This window comes from Scylla paramamosain, chromosome 47 (genome assembly GCF_035594125.1).
Source record: "Scylla paramamosain isolate STU-SP2022 chromosome 47, ASM3559412v1, whole genome shotgun sequence".
Lineage (NCBI taxonomy): Eukaryota > Metazoa > Arthropoda > Malacostraca > Decapoda > Portunidae > Scylla > Scylla paramamosain.
In genome coordinates, this window is record NC_087197.1 from 1,704,738 (window position 1) to 1,730,708 (window position 25,971).

Genomic DNA, 25,971 nt, shown 5'->3' on the forward strand with positions numbered 1-25,971 from the left:
TGTGCATGCGGTAGCCTGACCATCCTGGGCCTTTATTCTGCTAGGTTGACCGGCGCCGTCTGGCAGCCACAGTATCAAATTGTAAGATACTTCCTTAGGCTTAAATGTATACTAGTGTGTATGTTAATATGTAATGTGTGGGTTTTCGGCTGTTAGGCTGCAAGATTAATAAGCTGACTATTATTATTATTATTATTATTATTATTATTATTATTATTATTACACTGAATCATCATCTGCATAATGAAAGACAGGGCAACACACACACACACACACACACATAGTGCATCGTCTTATGTACGATGAAAGACAAGACAAAACACACACACACACACACACACACACACACACTGCATCATCATCTGTGCAATGAAAGACAGGGCAACACACACACACACACACACACACGCGAGAGAGATACAAGAGAACATGGAAGGAAGATTAAAAGAAGATAGTTACGGAAGGAATATGAAAATGAACAGTTTTCCCCATACAGTTGTAGATGTGTGTATGGAGTGGACTGGATGAGAAAGCAGTGTGTGCAAGACGATACATGAATTTATGAATTTAAGGCCACGTTAGACACCATGACATACAAAGACTGAACAGCACGAGCATATCTCTCCTCCCGTGCATTACAACTAGGAATGAAAGGAAGGTCTTGGTTTGGATCCAGCTGACACAAACGTCACAAAGTCCGTTTATACACGTACGTATTACGTATTTCATTTTCAAAATAACCCCTCGAAAAAAAAGGCAGCTAGACTTTATTTCTGACGTGCCAAATACTTTAACTAACTATGGATCTAAGTTATGTTAGGCTACTAACTTAGAAGCTGAAATAAAGTTTAGAGAAACCAAAAATAAAATCAGAATCTCCACAGACTCAAAAATTTTAAAATCATCATGGCGACTCCTACACCAGCCTCGGAGTCCTCATCTTGGGAGGGGACCATAAATGTCCCCAGGTCGGACTGCCTTTCTGTCGACGACCCTAAGTGTCTTAACACCCCACTCAACTTTTTCTTCATTAACTTCTGCAACATTCGCGGTCTAAGATCTAATTTTCAATCTGTAGAACACCACCTCTCCTCTTCTAAACCTCATCTTCTTTTCCTCACTGAAACTCAGGTGTCTGAGGCAACTGACAGTAGCCCCTTTTCTGTTCCCTCCTACTTCCTCTATCCTCATTTTCGATCCAAAGCTGGATGCTGCGTTTATGTGCGCAGTGACTTAACCTGCTCTCGTGCCCACGCTCTTGAATCTTCCGAGTTTTCCACCATCTGGCTACGACTACAGAGTCACTCTCATACTAAATTTTTCTGTGTTGTATATCTCTCACCTAACTCCTCTGATTATAAGAAATTCTTTGACTACTTAACTTCCAAAGTGGAGCACATTCTTGGAGACTTCAATGTTCACCACCAGCTTTGGCTTTCCTCTCCCTTCACTGACCATCCTGGTGAACTAGCCTACAACTTTGCTATCCTCCATGACCTAGAGCAATTGGTGCAACACCCTACTCGTATTCCTGACCGTCTTGGAGATACGCCCAACATTCTTGACCTTTTCCTAATCTCTAATCCTTCTGCTTATGCTGTCACCCTTTCTTCTCCGTTGGGCTCCTCCGATCACAATCTCATATCTTTGTCTTGTCCTATCGTTCCAATCCCTCATCAGGATCCCCCTAAGCGAAGGTGCCTCTGGCGTTTTGCCTCTGCTAGTTGGGGGGACCTGAGGAGGTATTTTGTTGATTTTCCTTGGAATGACTACTGCTTCCGTGTCAGAGACCCGTCTTTGTGTGCTGAGCGCATAACAGAGGTGATAGTGTCTGGCATGGAGGCGTACATTCCTCACTCTTTTTCTCGTCCTAAACCTTCTAAACCTTGGTTTAACACAGCTTGTTTTCGTGATATACATGATAGAGAGGTGGCCCACAAAAGATACATAAGCCTTCCATCACCAGAATCTCATGCACTTTATATTTCTGCCCGGAACCATGTCAAGTCTGTTCTCCAACTAGCCAAAAACTCCTTCATTAACAGGAAATGTCAAAACTTTTCAAGATCTAACTCCCCTCGTGATTTCTGGCATCTAGCCAAAAATATCTCCAATAACTTTGCTTCTTCTTCTTTCCCTCCTCTATTTCAACCAGATGGCACCACTGCTATCACATCTATTTCTAAAGCTGAACTCTTTGCTCAAACCTTTGCTAAAAACTCTACCTTGGACGATTCTGGGCTTGTTCCTCCCTCTCCTCCACCCTCTGACTACTTCATGCCACGTATTAAAATTCTTCGCAATGATGTTTTCCATGCCCTCGCTGGCCTAAACCCTCGGAAGCTTATGGACCTGATGAGGTCCCTCCTATTGTTCTCCGAAACTGTGCCTCCGTGCTTGCACCTTGCCTAGTCAAACTCTTTCAGCTCTGTCTGTCAACATCTACCTTTCCTTCTTGCTGGAAATTTGCCTACATTCAACCTGTTCCTAAAAAGGATGACCGTTCTAATCCCTCAAACTACCGTCCTATTGCTTTAATTTCCTGCCTATCTAAAGTTTTTTAATCTATCCTCAACAGGAAGATTCTTAAACATCTATCACTTGACAACCTTCTATCTGATCGCCAGTATGGGTTCCGTCAAGGCCGCTCTACTGGTGATCTTCTGGCTTTCCTTACTGAGTCGTGGTCATCCTCTTTTAGAGATTATGGTGAAACTTTTGCTGTTGCCTTGGACATATCAAAAGCTTTTGATAGAGTCTGGCACAAAGCTTTGATTTCCAAACTACCCTCCTACGGTTTCTATCCTTCTCTCTGTAACTTCATCTCAAGTTTCCTTTCTGACCGTTCTATTGCTGCTGTGGTAGACGGTCACTGTTCTTCTCCTATTCACTGTTCTATTAACAGTGGTGTTCCTCAGGGTTCTGTCCTGTCACCCACTCTCTTCTTATTATTCATTAACGATCTTCTAAACCAAACTTCTTGTCCTATCCACTCCTACGCTGATGATACCACCCTGCATTTTTCCACGTCTTTTCATAGACGTCCAACCCTTCAGGAGGTAAACATATTACGCAGGGAAGCCACAGAACGCTTGACTTCTGATCTTTCTAAAATTTCTGATTGGGGCAGAGCAAACTTGGTATTGTTCAATGCCTCAAAAACTCAATTCCTCCATCTATCGACTCGACACAACCTTCCAGAGACAACTATCCCCTCTTCTTCAGTGACACTCAACTGTCCCCCTCTTCTACACTGAACATCCTCGGTCTGTCCTTTACTTATAATCTGAACTGGAAACTTCACATCTCATCTCTAGCTAAAACAGCTTCTATGAAGTTAGGTGTTCTGAGACGTCTCCGCCAGTTTTTCTCACCCCCCCCGAGCTGCTAACTCTGTACAAGGGCCTTATCCGTCCATGTATGGAGTATGCTTCACATGTCTGGGGGGTTCCACTCATACTGCTCTTCTAGACAGGGTGGAATCAAAAGCTTTTCGTCTCATCAACTCCTCTCCTCTAACTGACTGTCTTCAGCCTCTCTCTCACCGCCGCAATGTTGCATCTCTAGCTGTCTTCTATCGCTACTTTCATGCTAACTGCTCTGGAACTCCCTGCCTGCTTCTGTATTTCCACCTTCCTATGACTTGAGTTCCTTCAAGAGGGAGGTTTCAAGACACTTATTCATCAATTTTTGACCACTGCTTTGACCCTTTTATGGGACTGTCCTTTCAGTGGGCATTTTTTTTATTAGATTTTTGTTGTCCTTGGCCAGTGTCCTTCCTACATAAAAAAAAAAAAAAAAGTTCTAGGCAGACCTCCAAGTTACTCCCCCAGTTCCATGCAACCCTCCCCAGCTCTAGGTATGCCTCTCCCAAGTTCCAGCCAGGCCTCCCAAGTTACTCCCCAGTCCCAGCCAGGCCTCCCCAGTTACTCCCAAGTCCCAGACAGGGCTCCCCAGTTCTAGGCAGCCCTCCCCAGTTCCAGCCAGGTCTCCCCAGTCACTCTCCAGTTCGTAGCGGGCGCCGATGGTGACGTCACGCATAAACAAGGAGACACGGCGGCGGCGCGGCAGTAATGGCGGCGGCCTCCTCCCGCATCTAGCTTATTTCACACTCCTGCACACCTCCCACAGCACACACCTTGAGGGAACCGCGACGCCTGGGACTGTAGGACCCCCTGAGTGACGTGTGTACCCTTGGGGACCCCGTAGCATCCCCGGAGGGCGGATGGTGAGGGAATGTTTACATGGTGTTGGGAGGCCATGACCAAACCGACATCACTTCTCACGCCCTCAGTTTTTTTAATTTGTGATCCCAGGGAGAGCCGCCCCCAGGGATACGTGGCTTCAGGGGTGAAGGACGTGCCCCAGGGAAACACCGAGCCGTCATGGTAAGGCCCGGGGGTCTGTGTAGGGGAGGTGGGCAGATGTGAAGGGAGTGGGTCCCTACGTGGAAGGGGGTTTGTATGTGATTGGTGACTGGGGTGTGTATGTGTGTATGGTGAGGAGACTGATCTCATGGGAGTATTTAAGTGCTACTCGAGGCTTTACCAGGGGCTCCAGCCTGTCAGAACACCCGGGGGACGTGAATTCAACACTACAGGGATACGTACTGGGGGCTGAAGATGTGTGTGTGTGTACGTTTGTGTGGTGAGCTGACTGACGTGATGGCTGTATATATGTGCTGGTCAAGGCTTTACCCTGTGATCCAGCCTGTCATCACACTAAGGGGGACCTAAATAAAACAAGGTACATACTTGGCTGATGCTGATCTCCTCCCTTTTTTAGCGTTGGCTTATCAGAGGGTCCTTTTTATTTTCGTTTCGTTTTTTTTTTTTTTTTTTTTTTTTTGGTAAAACTGCAGGGTTGGACCTCCTCTCTATTCCTTAAAAACACATTGCAACGTGATAGAGTACTTACTATAGAACATGTCTGTGATGTTTTCAATGTGGGGAAGGCTTTTGTAAGGCCATAGTAATTAAATTAATAGCGCGCCGCCTCCAGAAATTAAGTCATTAAGTCCACAATCATCCCAAGGATATAAGTTAGGTTAGGGTAGTAACCTTAGAGGGGGTCCAGGGGGGACGCAGTCCCTCGGGTTAGGTTAGGTTAAGGTTAGGTTAGGTTACTAACCTAACCTTAGGTTAGGTTAGGTTAAGGTAAGGTTAGGTTACTAACCTAACCTTAACCTAACCTAACCTAACCCGGGGGGCTGCGCCCCCCCTGGACCCCCTCTAAGGTTACTAACCTAACCTAACTTATATCCTTGGGATGATTGTGGACTTAGTTTCTGGAGGCGGCACGCTATTAATTTAATTACTATGGCCTTACAAAAGCCTTCCCCACATTGAAAACATCACAGACATGTTCTATAGTAAGTACTCTATCACGTTGCAATGTGTTTTTAATAAATAGAGAGGAGGTCCAACCCTGCAGTTTTACCTTTTTTTTTTTTTTACCTTGTCCTAGCACAGTCCCCATCTTAAATGAAAAAAAAGAAGTAATAGGATGAGGTGGTCAGTGGAGTGTGGTGGGTGGTGGCCGGCCCGCTCTGCCACACGGAGGTAGTGGGTGTTCACTTCTGATGTTGCTGCTGCTTCCATTATTTGTTCTCTCTTGTTTGTCTGCTGACCTAACATGTCATAACCTCCATTGTTTTTTCTCTTGGATTCACAGCCGGCCACACTACGAAGGCACTGTTTGCTGTTATGCCTCAGTGTGCAGTGAACCCTCGGCTGTGTGGACTAATTGGGAGAAACTTAGCCCATTAATACCAGAAGTCCATTATTAGAGATGGAAATAAAAAGAATATGCATAATGATGATGAATCTTATGTGTCACCTTACCTGGTCATATGACAGGAATTGCCAACTAGTCTGTAACGGCAAGCAGCTGTGACAACAAAAGAACCAGACAACCAAACCAGGAGCTGCACTGCCGAGGGGGAGGTCATGAGAAAATATGACTGGTGATTTGAGGACTTTGGTGATTTGCTTTACTAAAGAAATATAGTACAAAGAAATAAATTATGGTTAAGGAAGCTCAAAGCTCAAAGGCCAAGGAAGGCTGACCCCACCTAAGTACTCCCCTCCCACTCTGGATGGTGGCCAGGAGAAGGGGAATAACGCTTGCTATAACCCGATAAGGGAACCCAGGAGTGGTCAGGTGTGGGGTGGCAGATTATACCTATCCTACATCCTTCTCTTGGTTTTTAGGAAAATTATCACAGGTAGTTCCTTTGTGGATTAACTCCCACTTGGAAATGAACCAGAGACATGCCGTTTGTGTGATTTAAAGGGTGGAAAGTGGTGGAAGTGGGAAGATATCCAGAAAAAACTACTGACAGTGTTTCCTTAAGACAAATACTGTGATACATTACCAGGATTGGCTGGCGCAGTTTGATCTGTTATAACCAGCAGACACTATTGCAGTCACAGGGTGCGTTTGGCCCAAAAACTGTTCTTGGTCGATCCCCATGGAGTTTTGACCCTTTGACCTTGCTTGTTAAATCCAAAATCCATTAAAACCAGGTCATTTAAACCAAGGGCTAACTGTATCCAGGGTTAATCTTGTATTACTCTTTCGATCATGGATTTGAGGAGTTGGTCTAGAATGAGGGACAAATGGCCATGGGAGATCATTGGTGGGAAGAGAACCCTCCCAGGAAACTGAAGGGGGAAATTCGAGTTCACCACACACCAGAAGCTTGTCCTGAAGCCATTACCAAGACTGAGTAGGTTGTAGTTGGCTTATTTTTGCACCATAGTCTCTCTCTCTCTCTCTCTCTCTCTCTCTCTCTCTCTCTCTCTCTCTCTCTCTCTCTCTCTCTCTCTCTCTCTCTCTCTCTCTCTCTCTCTCTCTCTCTCTCTCTCTCTCTCTCTCTCTCTCTCTCTCTCTCTCTCTCTCTCTCTCTCTCTCATTTTCCACGTAAAACAACATCAGGTTAATTCAGTACACTGATGGTGGGTGTTGGAGTGTGTGGTGCTTCGTCTGGGCTGCCTGTGTGGGACTTTCGGTGTGGTATACTGATAGGTAGATAGACTATTACTACTATTATTATCCCTTTCCACTAGTGGTCAACAGGGCAGAGTGTGAATGATGTGTGTGTAAGTGTGTCTTGTCTGTAAGTGTAAGTGAGCCTTGTCTGGGCTGCCTTGTTTGGGGATTGCCAGCCTGGTATAAAGATGAACAGATAAAAGCCTGATAGTCTTCAGTGTTATGGTGTTGTCAGTACCCTGTCATTTCAGGTTGCGAGTATGCTAACCTAACCTAACCAGTATGCTAACCTAACCTAACCAGTATACTAACCTAACCTAATCAGTATACTAACCTAACCTAACCTAACCAGTGCCCTATCCCTTTCTTCAGATGGATGACTTGTTCCTAGACGTCAAGATGGAGATTGGGGAGGAGGTGCGGCGGCAGGGTCACGACCCCCACCTGGCCTCCACCCCGGTGCTCCTGGCCCGGCGGGAGGTGGCCACCCGGCATCCCCGCACCACCACCACCCAGCTGAACCACATCAGCGAGGAGATGCTGGTGTACCGCAAACACAGCCTCCTCTCCTGCCAGCTGCCCGGCGCCCCCAAGTCCACCTTCCTCATGGTTTTCAGCCCCGACGGGTGAGTGTGGCGTGTGCTCTCCTGGTGTGTGTGTGTGTGTGTGTGTGTGTGTGTTTGTGTATGGGATTGAGTCAAGCCCATGTTTGTGTTTACTTGCTTGTGTGTCTAATGTGTACCTGCCATCATCCTGCAAAGACCACTCAAATGAACAAGCAGCAGCAGAACTGTAGGCCCATATAAGATTGTTTATTATGTTTTTTTTAATGTGTAGTGATCTCATTATATATAATTATTAGGGAAAATCCATGGAATATTAGTGCCCCCTTTAAGAACACCCCAAAACTACAGGTAAGTCAAGACAAACTGTATGGACATGGTTACAAGCATTTCATTATTTTTATTTATTTATTTATTTATTTATTTATTCATTCATTCATTCATTCATTCATTCATTCATTCATTCATTCATTCATTTATTTATTACAAACCACATAAGGACATTTATCTTTTCTTAATTACAAATCATCTAAGTACATTTATCTTATCTTTTCTTAATTACAAGCCACCTAAGTACATTCCTCTTGTCCCACAGTCATCTTTAAATCTTTTGGTGGCTGGAAAGTGGAAAATGTATTGTCTTAATTGTTATTTTCTCTCCTGTAGATGCTTGTTTAGACTTTATGCAGTGCCTTCAGTGTTGCCAGCTGTTGTATATATTACAGTGAAACCATTAATATTCAAGGTGCTGTATATAATGTGTATATTTTTTAATTTGCTTTGTGTAATATTGATTTCCTCTTTTTCTCGCCAACAATGGGTTTCGTGGAGTTAAGAAGTTGGTTATGTTAGTGAAGAAATTATGGTGAAGGTGTTATTTGACTCTCTCTCTCTCTCTCTCTCTCTCTCTCTCTCTCTCTCTCTCTCTCTCTCTCTCTCTCTCTCTCTCTCTCTCTCTCTCTCTCTCTCTCTCTCTCTCTCTCTCTCTCTCTCTCTGACCTTTGCTCTTTGTTCTGTGATATTTGCTCTTTAAAGTACATATTAAGATGGCATGAGAGAGAGAGAGAGAGAGAGAGAGAATCAATCATGACAGGGTTAGATGGATGAGTCTTGTAATTGCTAGGTTAGTGTGAGATGTCGGCTTTCTCTCTCTCTCTCTCTCTCTCTCTCTCTCTCTCTCTCTCTCTCTCTCTCTCTCTCTCTCTCTCTCTCTCTCTCTCTCTCTCTCTCTCTCTCTCTCTCTCTCTCTCTCCCTCAGTAGTAACCCTTTTAATACTTCAATTTTTCACACTGCTCTAAAAAATAAACACGAACTAATTACCACTCCTCAGGTCAAAGGTCGCGTCCACACACGGTGACCACAACATCTATGTGAGTGAAGTCAACACGGGTCAGTGCATTTGTACCCTGGAGGGACACCCAAGGACGCCCTGGTGTGTGGCCTTCCATCCTGCCTCCAACGAGATTGTGGCGTCTGGCTGTCTGGGCGGGGAGGTGCGCGTGTGGGACCTCAAGGTGGGTGTGTGGTGGTGGTGGTGGTGGAGGGTTAAGGTGTGGTATAGTGTGGTTGGTGGAGTTAGGATGTGGGTGTAGGGATGGTGGTGGTGGTGGTGGTTCAGGTACAGTAAGGTCGTTTAACTTTTAGGTTTTTAAATTCACACAAGTTTCTTCCTTTCCTGTTGTGGCTTCTCTCTTTAGTCTTCACTCCAGCAGATCACAGTGCTTTTCCTGTTAATAATGTAAAAGTCTCGTTAAACCGTCACTAGAACCATAAAATGCCCTTAAAACTCATGTGTGTTTAGCTTTAACTAGACCCTTTTCAGTGTGGAGTGTGGTGCTAGTGTCTCAATACATCCCTTATTTGTGTGCGAACAGGGCGGGAGTGAGGTGTGGACAACAGAGAAGAGCACAGTCATCGCCTCCCTCGCCTTCCACCCCACGGATCAGGTGCTGGTCATCGCCACCTACAATGAAATCTACTTTTGGGATTGGTTCCAGCCGCAGCCCTTCGCCAAGATCTGCACCGCTGACGAGAAGGAGAAAGTGAGGTGAGTATTGGTGGTGTTATGATTGTATTACTATCTGGTGTTGGGATCATTGAAAACCCCAGTAACTTCCACTGTAGCCTGTTAAACTGTTACTGGAATCATGAAAACACCCTTGAAAACCCCAGTAACTTCCACTGTAGCCTGTTAAACTGTTACTGGAATCATGAAAACACCCTTGAAAACCCCAGTAACTTCCACTGTAGCCTGTTAAACTGTTACTGGAATCATGAAAACACCCTTATAAACTTGAGTATCTTCGTATAAAGCCTTCAGACTCCTTTCTTAGCATTTATAACGAGAGGCATGACAACAAATCACACCGCAGATACGTCAAATTCGACCCGCTCGGCCACAAGCTGATCACAGGCATTGCAAACATGTCCCACGAGAGGGCCCGGGTCCTCCCTCCCACCCACCACGTGCCGTCACGCTCGGAGCTGGTGGAGAGGGAGCAGCGTTACAACCAGCTGTCCAGTCAGTACCTCAGCCTTGTGTCCCACCTGGAGGCCCCTCACCAGCTCCTCTGTGGCTGGTTCGTCTCTCAATGCCAACTCATCTTCCTCCTCCCGCACAGTAAGTGGTGGCGGATTGTGTCTATTTTTTTTATATATATAATTATCTTCTTTTATTATTATTTATTTTTTGGGATCAGCATCAGCCAAAGGTATCAAAATTAGAAGAAAAAAAAGGTCCTCTGAGGTGCTGGTCTCCAAAAATCTATCTATTTATCTATCTATCTATCTATCTATCTATCTTGCTATCTATATATCTATCTATCTATTTATTTATCTATCTATCTATATCTGTCTATCTATTTACCTATCTAACCAAGCCCTAACCTGCTTCCTATGACTTGAACTCTTTCATAAGGGAGTTTTTCAAGATGCTTGCCCTCCAATTTTGATGATCCTTTGTTTGACCTCTCGTTACTCCACTCGATGCTCATCATACATGAAAAGAAAGAGTAATAATAATCTTTCTTTTATTCTTTAGTATAGCATATTTTGTTTATCTTATTTATTTTCCTGTTTAGATATTGTATTACATTTTCTTTGTCTAAATTAATGTTTTTGCTTCAGATTTGACCGCGGCACAGACCCCATAGAGCTTGGTCGGCAGCGCAGCGCGGCAAATGTCGGAGGAGCGAAGGGGCGGCACCAGTGGCTGTGGTGGTGGTGGTAGTGGAAGTGGTCGGGGCGGCGGTGGGTCGGTGGTGGTAGTGGTGGTGGTGGTGCCCAGCAGCAGTGGTGGTGGTAGTGGTGGTGCTGGTGGTGCTGGTGCTGGTGGTGCGCGGTGGCAACAGTGCTGGTGGTAGTGGCGATGGGGCGGTGGCAGTAGTAGCACCCAGGGCCAGCAGGTGAGGCAAGCAGTCTCTCTCACTCTCTCCCCTCTCTCTCTCTCTCTCTCTCTCCTCTCTCTCCCTCTTCTCTCTCACTCCTCTCTCCTCTCTCTCTCACTCTCTCTCTCTCCTCCTCTCTCTGTCTCTCTTCTCCTCCTCTCTCTCTCTCTCTCTCTCTCTCTCTCTCTCTCTCTCTCTCTCTCTCTCTCTCTCTCTCTCTCTGTTTTTTTATTGTGTATTTTACCTATTTATATTTGCACAGACTTGAATTGGACTCATTCCTTCTCTTTATTGAATTATCTTATTTCCAGTGCAAGTTTATATATTTATTGTTGTTCCTTATGAATGTCTCCAGTGATTCTGTTACTGTATCTGGAAAACTGTGTGTCTCCATCATTATCTCCTCTCCCCCTTCTCTTGTCTGGCCTTAGCCTTCCTCTTTGGGTGATGTCTCCTTGTAGGCACACTGCTGTGCCTGCCAACCATTTACTTGGCTATTTACATATTATACATGTGTGTGTAATAACCTGGACTCTCTCACACTCTCACAGGACTCGGCAGCAGAGCCAACACGCAGCAGCAGCATGTGGGGTGTGGCAGGGGACGGGGCAGCCAACGTGGAGTCAGAGCGGGGTGGCCTGGGGGTGGGGGAGGGGGAGGAGCGGCCAGAGGAGTCTGCCAGCCTGGGGGCGGCACGGTCGCTGCGGCAAATAGTGAGTGACGACAGCGCCTCGTCCTCTAGCCTGGACTCGTCCTCCTCGGCCACCAGCGGGGCGAGCCGCGCCTCAGAGCGCAAAACCCCGCCTGTCTCTGCTGTGGACCTCCCGCCTGCCACCGCCTGGGCCAGGACCCCCGATGCTGCTCCCCTGGAGGGGGCACCCTCCAACCCCTGGGAGCCACGCCCTGACCCCCGCTGCCCCGCCTGCCAGTGAGCCCCGCCCTTCACAGGCAGAGGAGGAGGAGACTCCTGGCACTGGGGATGCCCCACCACCAGGGTCCCGCCTGGACCGCAGCGGGGCACTGTGGGGCTACTACTTCACCCCACTCGGAGCGCCCCGGTCATCCACGTGCGGCGGCCGGGCCGGGATGGCCCCAGGGCAGGGGGCACAGCCAGGGAGCGGGGGCAATGGGGCGCAGGACAATGCTCCCACGCCAGGCTGTGGGGAGCGGAGGGGTGGGGCAGGACCCCCCCCGGCGTGCACACCCTGTGGTGCCCCCCGCTGCCAATCCCCCGGATGACCCCCCTGATCCCAATACAGCCCCCACTGCCTCCTGGCTCTCCCCCTCTTCTGTCTCTGCCTCCCCTCACTCCCCCCCATCCCTGTACCCAATCTGTCCTACATCCCTCCTCCCCTCCCTTCTGGCCCCCCACTGCCCCCCTCCTCTCCCCCCATATGATCCCCCTCTCCTCCCCTGCACCCCCAGTGGAGCGCCCCAACCCCAGCGATCCCCCCTTCCTGCGTCATCCCTCCCGCAGCGACCAGGACCTGTACCCTGCCTCCCTCCCCCCTCAACTCCCTGGCTGACCTGTCCGCCGCCCCCCCACACCTCGGCAGAGCGTGCCCCGCACCCTGGCGCGCCTCATGCCCCTCACTCACTCCTCAAACCTGCTCTCCAGCCCCACACTGCTGCCCCGCCCCTCTCACTCCCTCCCCCTCGGCTCCTTGCACAACCCTGCCCACACCTCCCCCGCCCCTCTACTCCCGCACCGACCACTCCTCCTCCTCCTCCTCATCCTCCTCGTCCACGTCCTCCACCTCACACCTCTCCTCAGACCGCTTCCGTTCCCTGGCCCCGCCTCCTCTCTCGCTCCCGGCGCTCAAATCTCTTCCCACGTCTCTCCACCAATCTCGGCCCCTACCCAAGTCGCCAGAGGAACTTCTCCACCCGCGACCCTCCCACAGATGACTCCACGCTCCCCGGGTCTCTGGGGCTCCTGGGGCCACTGCGTGGGGACCCCCTGGGGGCATCCGGCAGACAGCGCCCCTCCTCTGATCCTCAGTTTGGTGTGCAGCTTCTAAGCAGACACATCGTCAATATTGAGCAGATCTGCATGTGAGTCTGTCTGTGTGTGTGTGTGTGTGTGTGTGTGTGTGTGTGTGTGTGTGTTTCTGTAGCTGTAAAGTAAAGGAAGTTAAAGTGTGTGTGTGTGTGTGTGTGTGTGTGTGTGTGTGTGTGTGTGTGTGTGTTTAGTCATCCCCACCCTTCACCCAGTCTGTCAGCCACTCACCCACGCCTCCCCCACAGAGCCCTGCTGGAGATCAACAACCACACAAGGGAGGAGCAAATGTTACAGCAGATTTGCCACATGCTCAGCGACATCCAGGAACAAATCCACTCCCTGCGTCTGCCAGATGACCCCCTCCATGGCAGACGACCTTGCCGGCGCCTTCTCCGACCGACTGCCCCACCCCTCCACGCTACAGGTGACTACTCTCTCTCTCTCTCTCTCTCTCACACTATCACCAAACCATCACATTTCCCCAACCCCTTCGCTTAGTCACTGTCTCTCCCACAGCAGCAGCAGCAGGAGGAGACGAGAAGAGCGGCGGGCCGTCCCCCCCTTCCCCACACACCTCCTGTCGGGCAGTGACTCCGGGGCAGGTGGTGGTGGTGGTGGTGATGGTGGTGGTGGTGGGTTGACAGGCTCACCCTTTCTTCCGAGGCCAGGCTGTGTGTGTCCTCGGCCAACTCCAAGCTCAAGGTAAGAGAGTTTTGAGGGCTGGGTGAAGTGGGATGTAAAGTGGATTTCTGAGTTTCTGTCTTTCTTGATCTCTTTCTCTCTCTCTGTGAGGTGAGGAAGAGAAGAGGTGTTGATTTCCGAGTTGTTTGTGTCCTTGTTCTCGATCTCTCTCTTTCTGTGTGAGGTAAGGGAGACGAGAAGAGGTGTAGTTGATATCTGAGTTGTTTGTGTGTCTTTCTCTCTCTTGATCTCTTCCTCTTTAAGATGAGGAAGACTAAGGAGAGTAAAAGAGGTTTGTTTTTTTAATGCTTTCTATGTCCTCTCTCTTGCTACACACACACACACACACACACATACACACACACACACACACACACACACACACACACACTCACACACACACACACACTCACACACACAACACACACACACACACACACACACACACACACACACACACACCTGTCCCTCCTTACCAAACACATTTGACTCTGCCCCTCCTCACCACTGTCACACACACTCACCCCATACCTCCCCCTCCCCCAGACTCCTGCGCACTTACCGAGGTATGTACAGCCGCGGGTGTGAGGCGCGGCTCAGGTCGGCCAGTTGCACACTTGCTTCCAGAGAGGCAGCCAGACTGGAACTGCTGCCCCCCTCGCGCCGCCCCACCAGGGAGCTGAGGGGTGTGGTGGGCGGGGCAGGGGAGGCGGTGATAGGCCCCCTGCCGACACCCCCCCCCAGACCAAGGCACAGACGAGGAGCAGCCCAGGCACATTGTACGCATTATGACAGGCAGCCACTATGCCCAGCCAGCAGCTCCCACGGTGAGGAGAGGAGGGTGGCTTGCCTGTGGTTGTTGTTGTTGTTGTTGTTGTTGTTGTTGTTGTTTGTTATCACTGAGAGAGAGTGAAGATAAAGTTAGAATGAAAAATAGCTTGGGGAAAAGATAAATAAAAAGAAAATCTGCCAGTTTTGTGTGGTTCTTTTTTATCTTTCTTTATTGACTGATATTCTGTGTTTCTAGTCACTTATCCTTCAGTTTTAAATTATTCTTTTTTTTTTTCTATCTTTCTTATTGACTAGAATCCTGTTTCCAGTTGCTTATCCTTCAGTTTTGGGTGATTCTTTTGACTTCACTTTAGGGAAGGGCACTCTTCTTGTTGCCCTTGGCCAGCGCACCTCTTGCATAAACAAAAACGTTAACCAGTTTAGGTCTTGCATATCTCTTGAATGATTTAAAGTTTGTTTGTTTGTTTGTATGTTTGTGTGTACCTCAATACCTCCCCTTTGCCAGCAGGAGCAAGGAGGAGGTACCCAGGAGGACGACAGGCCACCACCACCACCACCTCCCACCTCCACCTCCACCCCCTCCACCCCCTCCACCACCCCCACCCTCCCGAACCACCCGCACACCAGAACCCCATCACCGCCTAGCTCTCTCCACTGCCACCACCACCTCCACCCACCTCCACGCCCTCACCACCACCACCCCCACTACCTCCTCCACCACGTCTTCTGAGCAGTGGTGGGACAGCAGGGGGGAAGAGAGTGGAGGTCCACCTTGTAAGTTAGGTTTGTTTGTGCGTTAGAGTGCTTGTGTGGCTTCTTCTCTCTCTCTCTCTCTCTCTCTCTCTCTCTCTCTCTCTCTCTCTCTCTCTCTCTCTCTCTCTCTCTCTCTCTCTCTCTCTCTCTCTCTCTCTCTCTCTCTCTCTCTCTCTCTCTCTCTCTCTCTCTCTCTCTCTCTCTCTCTCTCTCTCTCTCTCTCTCTCTCTCTCTCTCTCTCTCTCTCTCTCTCTCTCTCTCTCTCTCTCTCTCTCTCTCTCTCTCTCTCTCTCATTTTCTTATAATTATCAATAAGCTGCCTTTATTTTATTCTTGATTGTTCTCTTTTATTTTTATTCTCTCTCCGTTTCTCTTGTCTGTGTTCAAATTTTCCCCAACTGTTCAGCCTCACTTTTTCTTTGTTCTATTTTTGTGTTTTCTTTTTTTGTTTTTTATTCTTTGCAATTCATCTTGGACTTGGGTTCCCTGTGTGTGCATGTGTGTGTGCGTGTGTTCTCCCAAATTTGCAGTACCTTCCTTTTTTAAATCAGTCACTTTGTCTGAAATGTTAACCTCTTAATTTTCTTCACCACCACCACCACCACCACCTCCTGCAGGGGACCAGTACCTGTCACTGCTGCCACGGGAGATGAGGGCGAGGGTCATGGTGGAGATGGAGAGGCGGCGACGGTCTAGACAGCGCACCACCACCACAACCACCACCACCACTACTGGGGACGAGCCAGGTGAGGGAGGCACAGGGAATGGGAGTGGGAGGGATGGCGCTTCACTGCCTTACTGGGGACGTGAATGACTGTCCCTATCCCAGGTGTGTGTATTGATGGATGTGTTGGATCTCTGCTGTAATTCACCTGTCATTGTATGGTGTGTGTGGCTGAGTGGGTGTGTTGTGCTGTGTGTGTGTGGTGGTGTTGTGGTAACAGCGTGGTGCATTGTGTGTCAGGGCCGGGTCAGGATGGCACCACTGCAGACAGGGAAAGCAGCAGCGGCAGCAGCACCATCACGCCGGGCACTGCAGGCACCAGCAACAGCACCGCCGACGCCAACGGTGGCAGCGGTAGCAGCGAGGTGGGTGACAGAGCTGCGACAGCCACGGCCACACGACCATCCCAGCGGCCGCTGCTAGATTTCTTGGAACGGCGGCTGTGTGAGCAGATCCACAAGCGCAGCGTGTACCGCCTGTCCAGCCGCCGCTCGGACCGCCCGTACCTGCGGGCCGCCGACCGCCTGCTGCGGCCCAGCAGCAGCCGTTCCTCACACCTGCGTCCGCCGGACGCCCGAGTGCACGCCATCCGCCGCCTGCTGGAGCGCTACCAGATCAGGACGGACACCTACACCTCCTCCAGGCAGCAGCAGGACCCTCAGGCACCCCCAGGACCCCCAGGACCCCCACCTACAGCACCCCCTGGCCTGGATTCCCTGGTTGATGACTTAGGTGAGTCACCCTGCAGCCTGGCTATCCCTGGCCTTCCCTCCCCTCACTGCTTCACTTCTGCTTCCCCTGTCAGTGGCCTGGCTGTCCCTGGCCTCCTTCCCTTCCCTACTTTGCTTCTGCTTCTCCTGTCAGTAGCCCAGCTCTCCCTGGCCTCCTGCCCTTCCTTCCCCTCACTGCTTCACCTTTGACCACCCCCCCTCCCCATGTCAACACTTCCCTCCAACATTGAGTGTTGTGCACTTCTCCCTTGCCTCTGACCCTCCCCTCTCCTCCCCCAGGTGCCCCCCCACAGTCCAGCGGGGAGGGACGGCCTGCCAGGCACAGCAGCGACTGGTTGTGCAACGGTCCACTCCCCAGGGCTGGCGGCAGCAGCGGCAGCAGCAGCAGCAGGAATAACAACAACACTGGGGATGGCAATGGTGGTGGCAGCAGCAGCAGCAGTAGCAGCAGCAGCAGCAGTAGTAGCAGCAGTAGTGGCAGTGGCAGCAGCATACCACTGAGAGACGTGCTGCAGTGGGGGAGCAGACGCCAGTACAGGTGTGTGTGATGCAGTACACCTGTCATTCTGTCACATTTTGTTGTGTGCGTGTGTGATCCTTACAGCAGGCCTTACCCCAAACAGGGTGATTCTGGAGGATGTGGTTGACCGCCTGCACCACCTGGAGAGGCAGGAGCGTGCAGCAGCAGCGGCAGCAGGCAGTGGCACCAGCAGCAGCAACATGGAGGAGCCCAGGACAAGCCGGGTCACGCAGCACCACAGGCTGAGTGAGTGGCCTATGCACACACACACACACACACACACACACACACACACACAAAGGACCAGAGATGTGTTGTTTAAAATTTGTTTGTATCTGGTTATACATGAGAGTGGATTTGATTACACTGTGGTCTGTATTCTCAAACAATTCACTGTCATACATTCACCATTATTAGACAGGCAGCAGTACCTGTCTCAATTTGCCTGTCTTGCCTCCCCCAGCAGACCTCCGCCTTCTGGTGCAGCTGACCCTCAAGCTGCTCTACATCCTGCTCAGCTTCCTCTACAACCCCCGCAGGTAAGGCAGGAGCTCCCACGCCATGACAGGGAGGTGCAGTGGTGGTTAGAAGACAGTATTTGCCTCCATTTTTTTCATTAATGAGTAAATATTAATTGGTTAAGTGATTTTTTCCAGGGTGTCTGTTGGTTTGTACATTGTTGTGTCTGTGAGTTCAGTTTGTGGCCCCTGCATTAGTTATGCCTACAGCATTAAGTGGAAGGTGGGTGTGGTGATGGTGTTGTGAGATGTGGTGTGTTGCAGGCTGTATGAGGAGCGACCCATCTCCCGGCTGCCCAACCCATTCCGTGAGGAGGAGGTTGTGCTGGGGGGCGAGGGGCCGCCAGCGGACCTCCCCCCACCCGCTGCTGAGCGAGAGCCACCCATGCCGGGCCTCACCACCTCACTGGAGACTGTGAGGCGCGCCATCGAGGCTCTACGGCACGACGTGGCAGGCAGCCCCAGCCCTGCTGCAGACCCTGCCTCAGCCTCGGGGCCAGGTGGGGCGTCCGGCGCTGGTCCCAGTGCCGCCCCGGAGTCCCGTAGCTCAGTGACCAACCTGCCACGGCGCCTCAACGACTTCCTGAGGCGCTCCAGGAACCTGGCGGCACGGCAGCACCAGCAGGAGCGGGCCGGGGAGGGCGGGGTGCGGGGCAGTGGTCTGCTGCCCCGCAGTGGTTCCCCGTGGCCCCGCGTGGTGATCCCCCGCATCACCCTCAGTGATCCCAGTGGCAGCGAGAGCCAGGTGGAGGATGAGCAGGGGGCAGCGCCCTCAGGCCCCAGCCTGGCACGCCGGGACCAGGCAGAGTTCAGCACACGCTCCGTGTCGGGGGTGCCGCTCCGCCTGCTGGGCCGCCAGTATGCTGTGGACCGCCGCAGCCCAGACTCAGAGGATTCCTCAGGGCCATTGGACGGGGCAGGTGATGGTCCCGGCCAGCCCCCGGAGCCCTTCTTCCCCTGGCGGGAGCACCTGGGACCCTTTGACATGGAGCTGTCCCAGGGGCCTGGTTCGGACATGCTGTTCAGACACAACCTGCAGCGCACTCCCCCGGACCGCGCTGCTGAGAGGGAGGCCGAGAACTTCTTCATCCGGCCTTTCTTCACCCCACACCTGGGCACCACCCGGGGCATGTCCAGTGAGTGGGCGGGGCGGGGCAAGACAGGTGTGTGCTCTCTGAACCAATGCTGCACTGACTATATCAATAAAACACACACACACACACACACTATGAAAATATTAGAACAGGTCAGAGTTGACACCAAAACATACACAAACAAACACATTATTAGAACAGTTCACACACACACACACACACACACACACACACACACACACACACACACACACACACACACACACACACACACACACACACACACACACACACACACACACACACTCACTCACTCAACGTTGCCTTGTGTCTCCACAGCTCTGGGCGCCACACAACGCATCCAAGCCTGGGACTTCACACGCTGCCACATCCCAGACATCTCAGACGGTGGGTGTGGCATCGGCATTTACTCTGTACTACAATATGAGTGTCTTTATTTTCACCCATTTTTTTTATTTATTTATTTATTTTTTATTTTATTTATTATTTTTTTCATGACTAATCAACCTTTTCCTTCCCCAAACATCTTATATCCTGCTCCTCCACTCCTGTCTTCCACCACCACATTTCTCAAACACCCCTTCACACCTCCACCTCACACCACCCTCTGCCCCTCCAGGTGTGGCTAATGTGGTGGTGAGGAAGTGTCGCATTCACAATGATGCCAGCGTGGACATTTCCTCGGACGGCACCATGTTGGCGGCACTCATCCCAGAGAGTCAGGCGATGACTATGGTCGGTGAGTATTGGGAGTTGAGGGTGATAGCAAGGGCCAGTATAGGAAGGTGTACGATGAGGGAAGAGAGGATTACAAGGCTGGTGCACAGTGTGGGATTTATGTGGCATTAGTTGGTATGTTTGGCAGTGTGTGGGATCTGAGGGCTGTGTTATAGCGAAGTGCAGCATGAGGGAAGAGATGTTTGGAAGCCTGGTGTATGCAGTGTGGGACTTTGTGGCTGTTTTGCAAGATTTCTACGCTATGAAGAGGGGAAACACTCTTGAGAACATGGCTGGTCATCCTTGTGGCCTGTGAAAGTAGTGGTGGAGCAAAGCATTTCTGAATTTGGGCCTGTGTGTGTGTGTGTGTGTGTGTGTGTGTAGTGAAAGTAACACCCCCCTTTCCTGTAACCTAACCTAACCTTGCAGGAGTGTACAGCCTGGAGGACCGGTCTCTTGGGCAGCTTCTGTACAGCTTCATCTTTGAGCACAATACCATCTGTGTGAGTCTCTCCCCAATGGGACGCCATCTGGTGGTGGGCTTTGCTTCCCACTCCTCTCACCTCGTCCCGCAGAACACAAAGCAGGTGTGTGTGTGTGTGTGTGTGTGTGTGTGTGTGTGTGTGTGTGTGTGTGTGTGTGTGTGTGTGTGTATGTCATAGCACCAAGTTGCCTTCATATACACTTGAACCTGCAGGTGAGGGATTAACCTAACCTAACATGTCTCCCTAGGTGGCAGCACAGGTGTTCAAGCTGCGAGACAACCACCTCTTCCAGGCTCGGGGGCAGATAGGATACCTGCAGAAGGTGAGGGACATCGAGGTGACCATCGACAACCGACAGATTTCCCTCAACTGCATCCGGTGGCTGCCTCACCCGGGCCAGGGCCTCATATATGGCACCAACCGGGGCCAGCTGAACATCCTGCACTAGGTTAAGCTGTCGGGGCAAGGCGGGGCAGAGCAGGATAGGACTGGGAGGAGGAGCAAGGTAATATAAGGGCAGGAATGGTCGGGGGGGGTGGGAAGGGTCTGGGACATTGGCTGACTGCAAAGTTTTGGTGTTTTTTCAAGATTATTGGTGGTGATTTATTTGGCGTTTTGTCTCTATGCCTATTTTTTTGTCAGTGCTGTTGGGTGCCACCGTGGTCATGGTTGTCTCGAGTGCCATAGTGTCCCGTGGGTGTGTAGGGTGTAGGGTGTAAGTAGGGAGCCCATATGCACAGGCAGGAGACAAGGGAGGAGGGGAAACCTGGGCATCACTGTGGTTTGTTTACTTGTTGTTGTTTTGATAAGTTTCCTTTTTTTTCCCTTTGTTGGGGGTGAGGCAGAGGAAGGGAGGGTGTGTGTGTGTGTGTGTGTGTGTGTGTGTGTTTGGCTGATGCTTGGATGGGTGGGTCTGTTTTTTTGTTTGTTTGGCTGTTTGTGTTTGTTTGTTTATGCCTGGACTGAGAGAGCCTGATGGAGAGAATTGATGCGAGAAAAGTTTTGTTCATCTCATGCAGTATGTGTGTGTGTGTACGTATGTGTGTTCTTTCATGCCACAGCAGTGTAGTGTAATCTTATTTGTATTTTGAGGTGAATGAAGAAAATTTAATATAGCTGGTGTATTATTATTATTATTATTATTATTATTATTATTATTATTATTATTATTATTATTATTATTATTATTATTATTATTATTACTACTACTATTATTATTACTATTATGATTTCACACATTCAGTTCATAAAAAAATCTGACTTATTTTTCATCACCATTATTATTATTATTATTATTATTATTATTATTATTATTATTATTATTATTATTATTATTATTATTAGATGTATTCATGTCTATTTATAAAGTGATTTTTCCATTAATAGTTCACCTGAAATTAATTTTGCCTGTATTGATTCCTTTATATATCCCTACTTCATCCCCCCTCTCCCCCAAAGCCCACACCTGTACCCGTAGCCCCCCACCCAGGCCTTGAAGGGGTGATGGGGTGTGTGTGAATCTGTCTTAATCTACAGTGATGGGGAAGGAAGGGTTATGATGGGGTGATGGGCTGTGTGTCAGTCATTTGTGTATGCTGTGGTGTGTGGGTCAGTGATGGGAAGTGAAGGGGAGGGAAGGGAGTGGTAAAATAGTGATGGCCTGTGTATGAATGTCTGTTTTCATATTTTTTTGTGTGAGTTACAGTTTACATGCATAATTTACATTCCCCCCAAAAAAAAATGGTTGTAAACTCAAAATTCCTAAACCTGAAGATCTTTTTTATTTTATTTATTTATTTTTTTATTTTTTTTATTTCTAGAGCTATTGTTTTTATTTATTTATTTATTTATTTTTGTATTTATTTTTTTATGAATATCTGTAAATGAGAGATTGTTTTCCCTAGTGGCTCCAGTCATTTGTAAATAATTTTTAAATCGTGATTCACCTATGCATTATTTTGCTGTGTGTGTGTGTGAGAGAGAGGGCAGTCCATGATCTCCTCAACTCAGAAATAACAGGTTGCTCAGTCTTACTTTAATTTCTTTGCACTGGAAGGGAAGTGAAAGTTACTGGGAAAGCCTTACAGCGGGTCACGCATCAAGCACTCACTCTGACCTGTTGCCCCCCCCCCCCCCATGCTCTGTTCCCGATCACAGAAATAATTCCTTGCTTAGTTATATTTGCATTTTGAGATTACAGAGTGGGGGTTATCACATGCAAAGAAACTCGTGTAACTTCAACTGTAGCCTTTTGAAAGAAGTGTTACAGAATTCAGACAGGTACATGATTATTCTCTCCCTTATTAATATTTGTATCACTGATTATACTTAAGTTTCCACATTCATGGCATCGACTTTTTTATTTTTTGTCATGGTATCACTCGAGGAAAAGTTTTGCGTGTTGTTCCTCCACCCTTGCTGCTCAGAATGTGGTGGCCGACTCCCTCCGTAATTACTCCATAGTTTGTCTGGTTTGTGCTCAAGAGAAATGATGTTTGTTTAGTTTTTATGTCTTGTTATGATTTACAAAGTGATTTGCTCAGTATTGCTCTTTGAAATGTTTTAGCATCTTGTCTCCTCTCAACAAGCTGTAGGGATAATGATTGGGGTTTTCCATGGCATTTCATTTATTTTCAGTGGCAATTATAACCCTCTGAAAAAAAAAAAAAGTGACCAAATATTCCTGTGGCCCTTGAAAACTGAGAGAATGAAATGTTTGAAAGACGTAACGCATTTGTTGGGGCGTCTCGATGGCAGCGTCAAACATGTGCTGCGCTGGGACTGTCAGAGGGAGGTCAGGGCATTTATGGATGGCTGGGTGTGGTACTAGACAAATTAGAGCGTGGGGAGAGGTTAGCCAATCACACACACATGCACCACCATTGGTCATATGTCCTTGAATTTCTCTTCCACACACTTCCATGTCATTCCACTTTTCTTTTCTCCAGCCTTCTTACGTTCCCCTCTCTGCCAGCCTCCCCCAGCCTCCCTCCCTGGTTTGTATTCGGCAACACTGCGTCACACTACATTCAAAAGCCTCTAGTTGAAGTTACATTGGTTTTTGAGGGTGCTTTTATGGGTCTAGTGACAGATGAATGATATTTCTACATTATTAACGGGAGAAACACCCTTGAGAACCCGGCTAATCGTCTCTAGGACCTTTGAAAATATTCGTGGTGAAAGCTGTTTTGGAATATGGGCCTCACTCAGCACCTCTTCACTTTTGCCTTAATTTGTATCATTCTCATCACCACTGGCATCATACGAGCATTATCCTTCCCATGCATACTACAGCCACTACCCATGCAGCCCTCCCAGCCAATAGCCTCGTTTACATCGCACATAAACTAAGTTCCTATCGCCCGTATGTCTGTTATTCCTCTCATACTCATCGCTGCCATTCAAAATACTGTAGTTCCTCCCTATTCCTACATCACTGGTCTGTCTTTCAGTGTTCATCGTAATTCTTCCTAATCTTGATCGTACTACAGCTAGGTCTTGTCTGCCTGTCTGTCTGTGGCTCTCAAACCTCACTACAAATCAGGTTGTCATCGCTCATTTCAAAGACGTCAGGAAGTGTGGAGCAAGTTATTTCCACTAAATAGATGAGTGTGATTTCTTCAGTGAATGCTCGCTGGGAAAGAAAGGAGTGATTATCATGGAATATTCTTTAGTGTGTGTCAAGTATACATCCTGCTGTTTTGTAAGAAGTGAAGAAACTGACGCGCATCCTCTCATATCATTTGTTACATCATGTTTACATCCTCTGGCTCACTGTATGTCTCACTCATTTCTCCCACCGGTACTCTGCTGTCTTCCTCGTCCTCCTAACAATGCTTATCTTTACTCTCACTCATTTATCTTCCCATTATTCTGCCATCTTTCTCTTCCTGCTAATTGAAAATGCTTATCTTTAATCTCACTCATTTATCTCACCGTTACTCTGCTATCTACCTCTTTCTTCTAACACTATTTATCTTTACTCTCACTAACTCACTATTTGCTATCTTCCTCTTTCTCCTAATTAACAATGGCTATCTTTACTGTCTCATTCATTTCTCATTCATTTTTCCTCTTCCTCCACTGCTAACTATACTTCATTTTTTTTTTATTATATTTCACTCAATTCTTTAGTTATTTTATCTTCCTCTTCCTCCACCTCTTTACATTTCTTATATTTACTTCATTCATTACGTCTTTCATTGTCTCGTTTGCTTTGCTATGAAAGTGTGGGTGGTGGTGTGCCTTCCTGCAGAACCTCACTGTAACTTGGCCTCGCTTTGGGGTGGATGTGGGTCTTGTTTACGTTGGAAAGAGGGCTGGGGGAGAGTGGCTGTATTTACATGATTGGGGTCCTGTTCTAGGCTGGAAAAAAGAAAGAGGAACGATATTAAATGAATAGAAGGGGGTTTTGAGAGTGGGTGACATGACTGGGCTGGAAAAAAAAGAAAGAAAGAAAGAAAGAATGGAAGTAGGTTTTGAGAAGTGGATATGACTAAGCTGGAAAAAGATAAAATAAAAAAAATAAGAACTGAAGTGGGGGGTTGAGTAAATCGATGATATCAATAATTCCAGCTAGGAACTGAGTGACTGATATGTGTTCGCTGAAATTTTAGTGACAAGTAAAATATGTCACATCCAAACAAAGACAATTGAACTTTTTCTCTCATCGTACAGTGTTTTCTTGTTATTGTACATTTCTTTGCTGATACGAATATTTTCATTCAATTTTTTTCCAAGTTTTTTTTTTTTTCTGTGTATTTTTAAGGAAGTCTTGTACATAGTGATGAGCCCCGGCCAGAGAAAGGGAGAGAGACACACGCCTTAAAGGTCAAGTAGGTTCATTCTGTGACCCTCTGACCCCTTGCATTTTTTGTGGGGAAGTATACTGGCTAACTATTATTTCATTATGGCATTTATGATATTTTGTACTTAAAGGGAGAAATCAGAGAGAGAGAGAGAGAGAGAGAGAGAGAGAGTGAAGGGGTTAGCAGATATGTTAGTGTTCATTCAATTCTATCCATAAATTGCCTTAGAATATTATATAGGAAGACCGCCGCAGGGTGTGTGTACTGTCAAGGTGAATAATAAACTGTCATGTGACGCTGGCCTTTCACTGGGGGGGGGAAGAGGGAGGGGGACAGGGAGGAGGTGGCGGGTAGGCTTCCATTGTATGTTTAGGCTATCTTCTGTATCTTTTTCTATTCAGAGGTTGTGCTTGCGTTGTATTCAAAATTTTGCCTTGTGTTAATTTATTGTTTATTTATTTTTATCTATTTGTTTTTTTTTTCTCAAGTTTTATCCCGTCAGTGGCTCTGCTATTTAATGTATTGCTTATTTGATTGTTCCTTTTCTTCACAAGTTTTATCCGTTCAGTGCCTCTTGTAATTTTATGCATTTTTTTTTCTTTCAATGCCTCTTATTTAATTTACTGTATTTATTTATTTTTTTCACAAGTTAATCGTTTCAGTGCCTCGTTTTTTTTTTTTTAATCAAGTTTTATCTCTTCAGTGCCTCTGTTATTTAATGTGTTGTTTATTTATATATTTTATTTTATTTTTTTCACAAGTTTTAATCCCGAAGTGACCATACATAGGTTTTGCAGATTGTTTTGGGATTAAATTTGGTGTGCCAGCAGTGTTGTGGAGAGACACAGGTTTGGCTACGCTGCTGACCCCTGCCTACTGTGCTGTAAAGGTATTTATTTATTTATCACATTGTTTATTATATACCCATTTGTTTATATATTCATTTCATTAATTTCCATGCAAGAGGGGCACTGGCCAAGGGAAACAAAAGGAGTGAAGAAAAGACCAACAGAGGTTCCATTCCCAGTGGTATTATTATGTTTTGTTTATTCATTTGCGTGTATGCGTTATGTTTGCCTGGCTGTTTATTTAGTGTAGCGCACCCACACATGGGAGGCTCGACTCACGCCCACCCAGACGCCACAACAATTGCTGTCATCTCTCTTTATGTCCATGGTTCTG

The 25,971-nt window shown here is 48.0% G+C and overlaps 2 protein-coding genes across 4 annotated transcripts; both read left to right on the top strand.

Moving 5' to 3' along the window:
• Positions 1-4,030: 4,030 nt before the first annotated feature.
• On the top strand, positions 4,031-25,084 carry LOC135094885 (uncharacterized). Its single transcript, XM_063995360.1, has 19 exons — positions 4,031-4,228; positions 4,317-4,388; positions 7,366-7,619; positions 8,888-9,071; positions 9,432-9,604; positions 9,930-10,177; positions 11,505-11,871; positions 14,173-14,376; positions 14,927-15,192; positions 15,789-15,917; positions 16,136-16,627; positions 16,906-17,164; positions 17,250-17,392; positions 17,610-17,685; positions 17,929-18,827; positions 19,098-19,166; positions 19,399-19,518; positions 19,926-20,083; positions 20,229-25,084. The coding sequence occupies exons 1-19, from the start codon at positions 4,226-4,228 to the stop codon at positions 20,427-20,429; spliced, it is 4,317 nt and encodes a 1,438-aa protein (XP_063851430.1). The 5' UTR covers positions 4,031-4,225; the 3' UTR covers positions 20,430-25,084.
• Positions 10,687-14,432, top strand: LOC135095025 (uncharacterized). 3 transcript variants are annotated; one of them, XM_063995650.1, is made up of 5 exons: positions 10,687-10,961; positions 11,495-12,998; positions 13,191-13,369; positions 13,444-13,647; positions 14,173-14,432. In XM_063995650.1, exons 2-4 carry the CDS (start codon positions 11,923-11,925, stop codon positions 13,584-13,586), a joined length of 1,398 nt encoding a protein of 465 aa, XP_063851720.1. In that variant the 5' UTR covers positions 10,687-10,961; positions 11,495-11,922; the 3' UTR covers positions 13,587-13,647; positions 14,173-14,432. The 3 variants fall into 3 exon arrangements, with proteins under 3 accessions (XP_063851720.1, XP_063851721.1, XP_063851722.1); XM_063995651.1 differs by having other exon boundaries at positions 13,462-13,647; XM_063995652.1 differs by having other exon boundaries at positions 13,465-13,647.
• Positions 25,085-25,971: the final 887 nt, after the last annotated feature.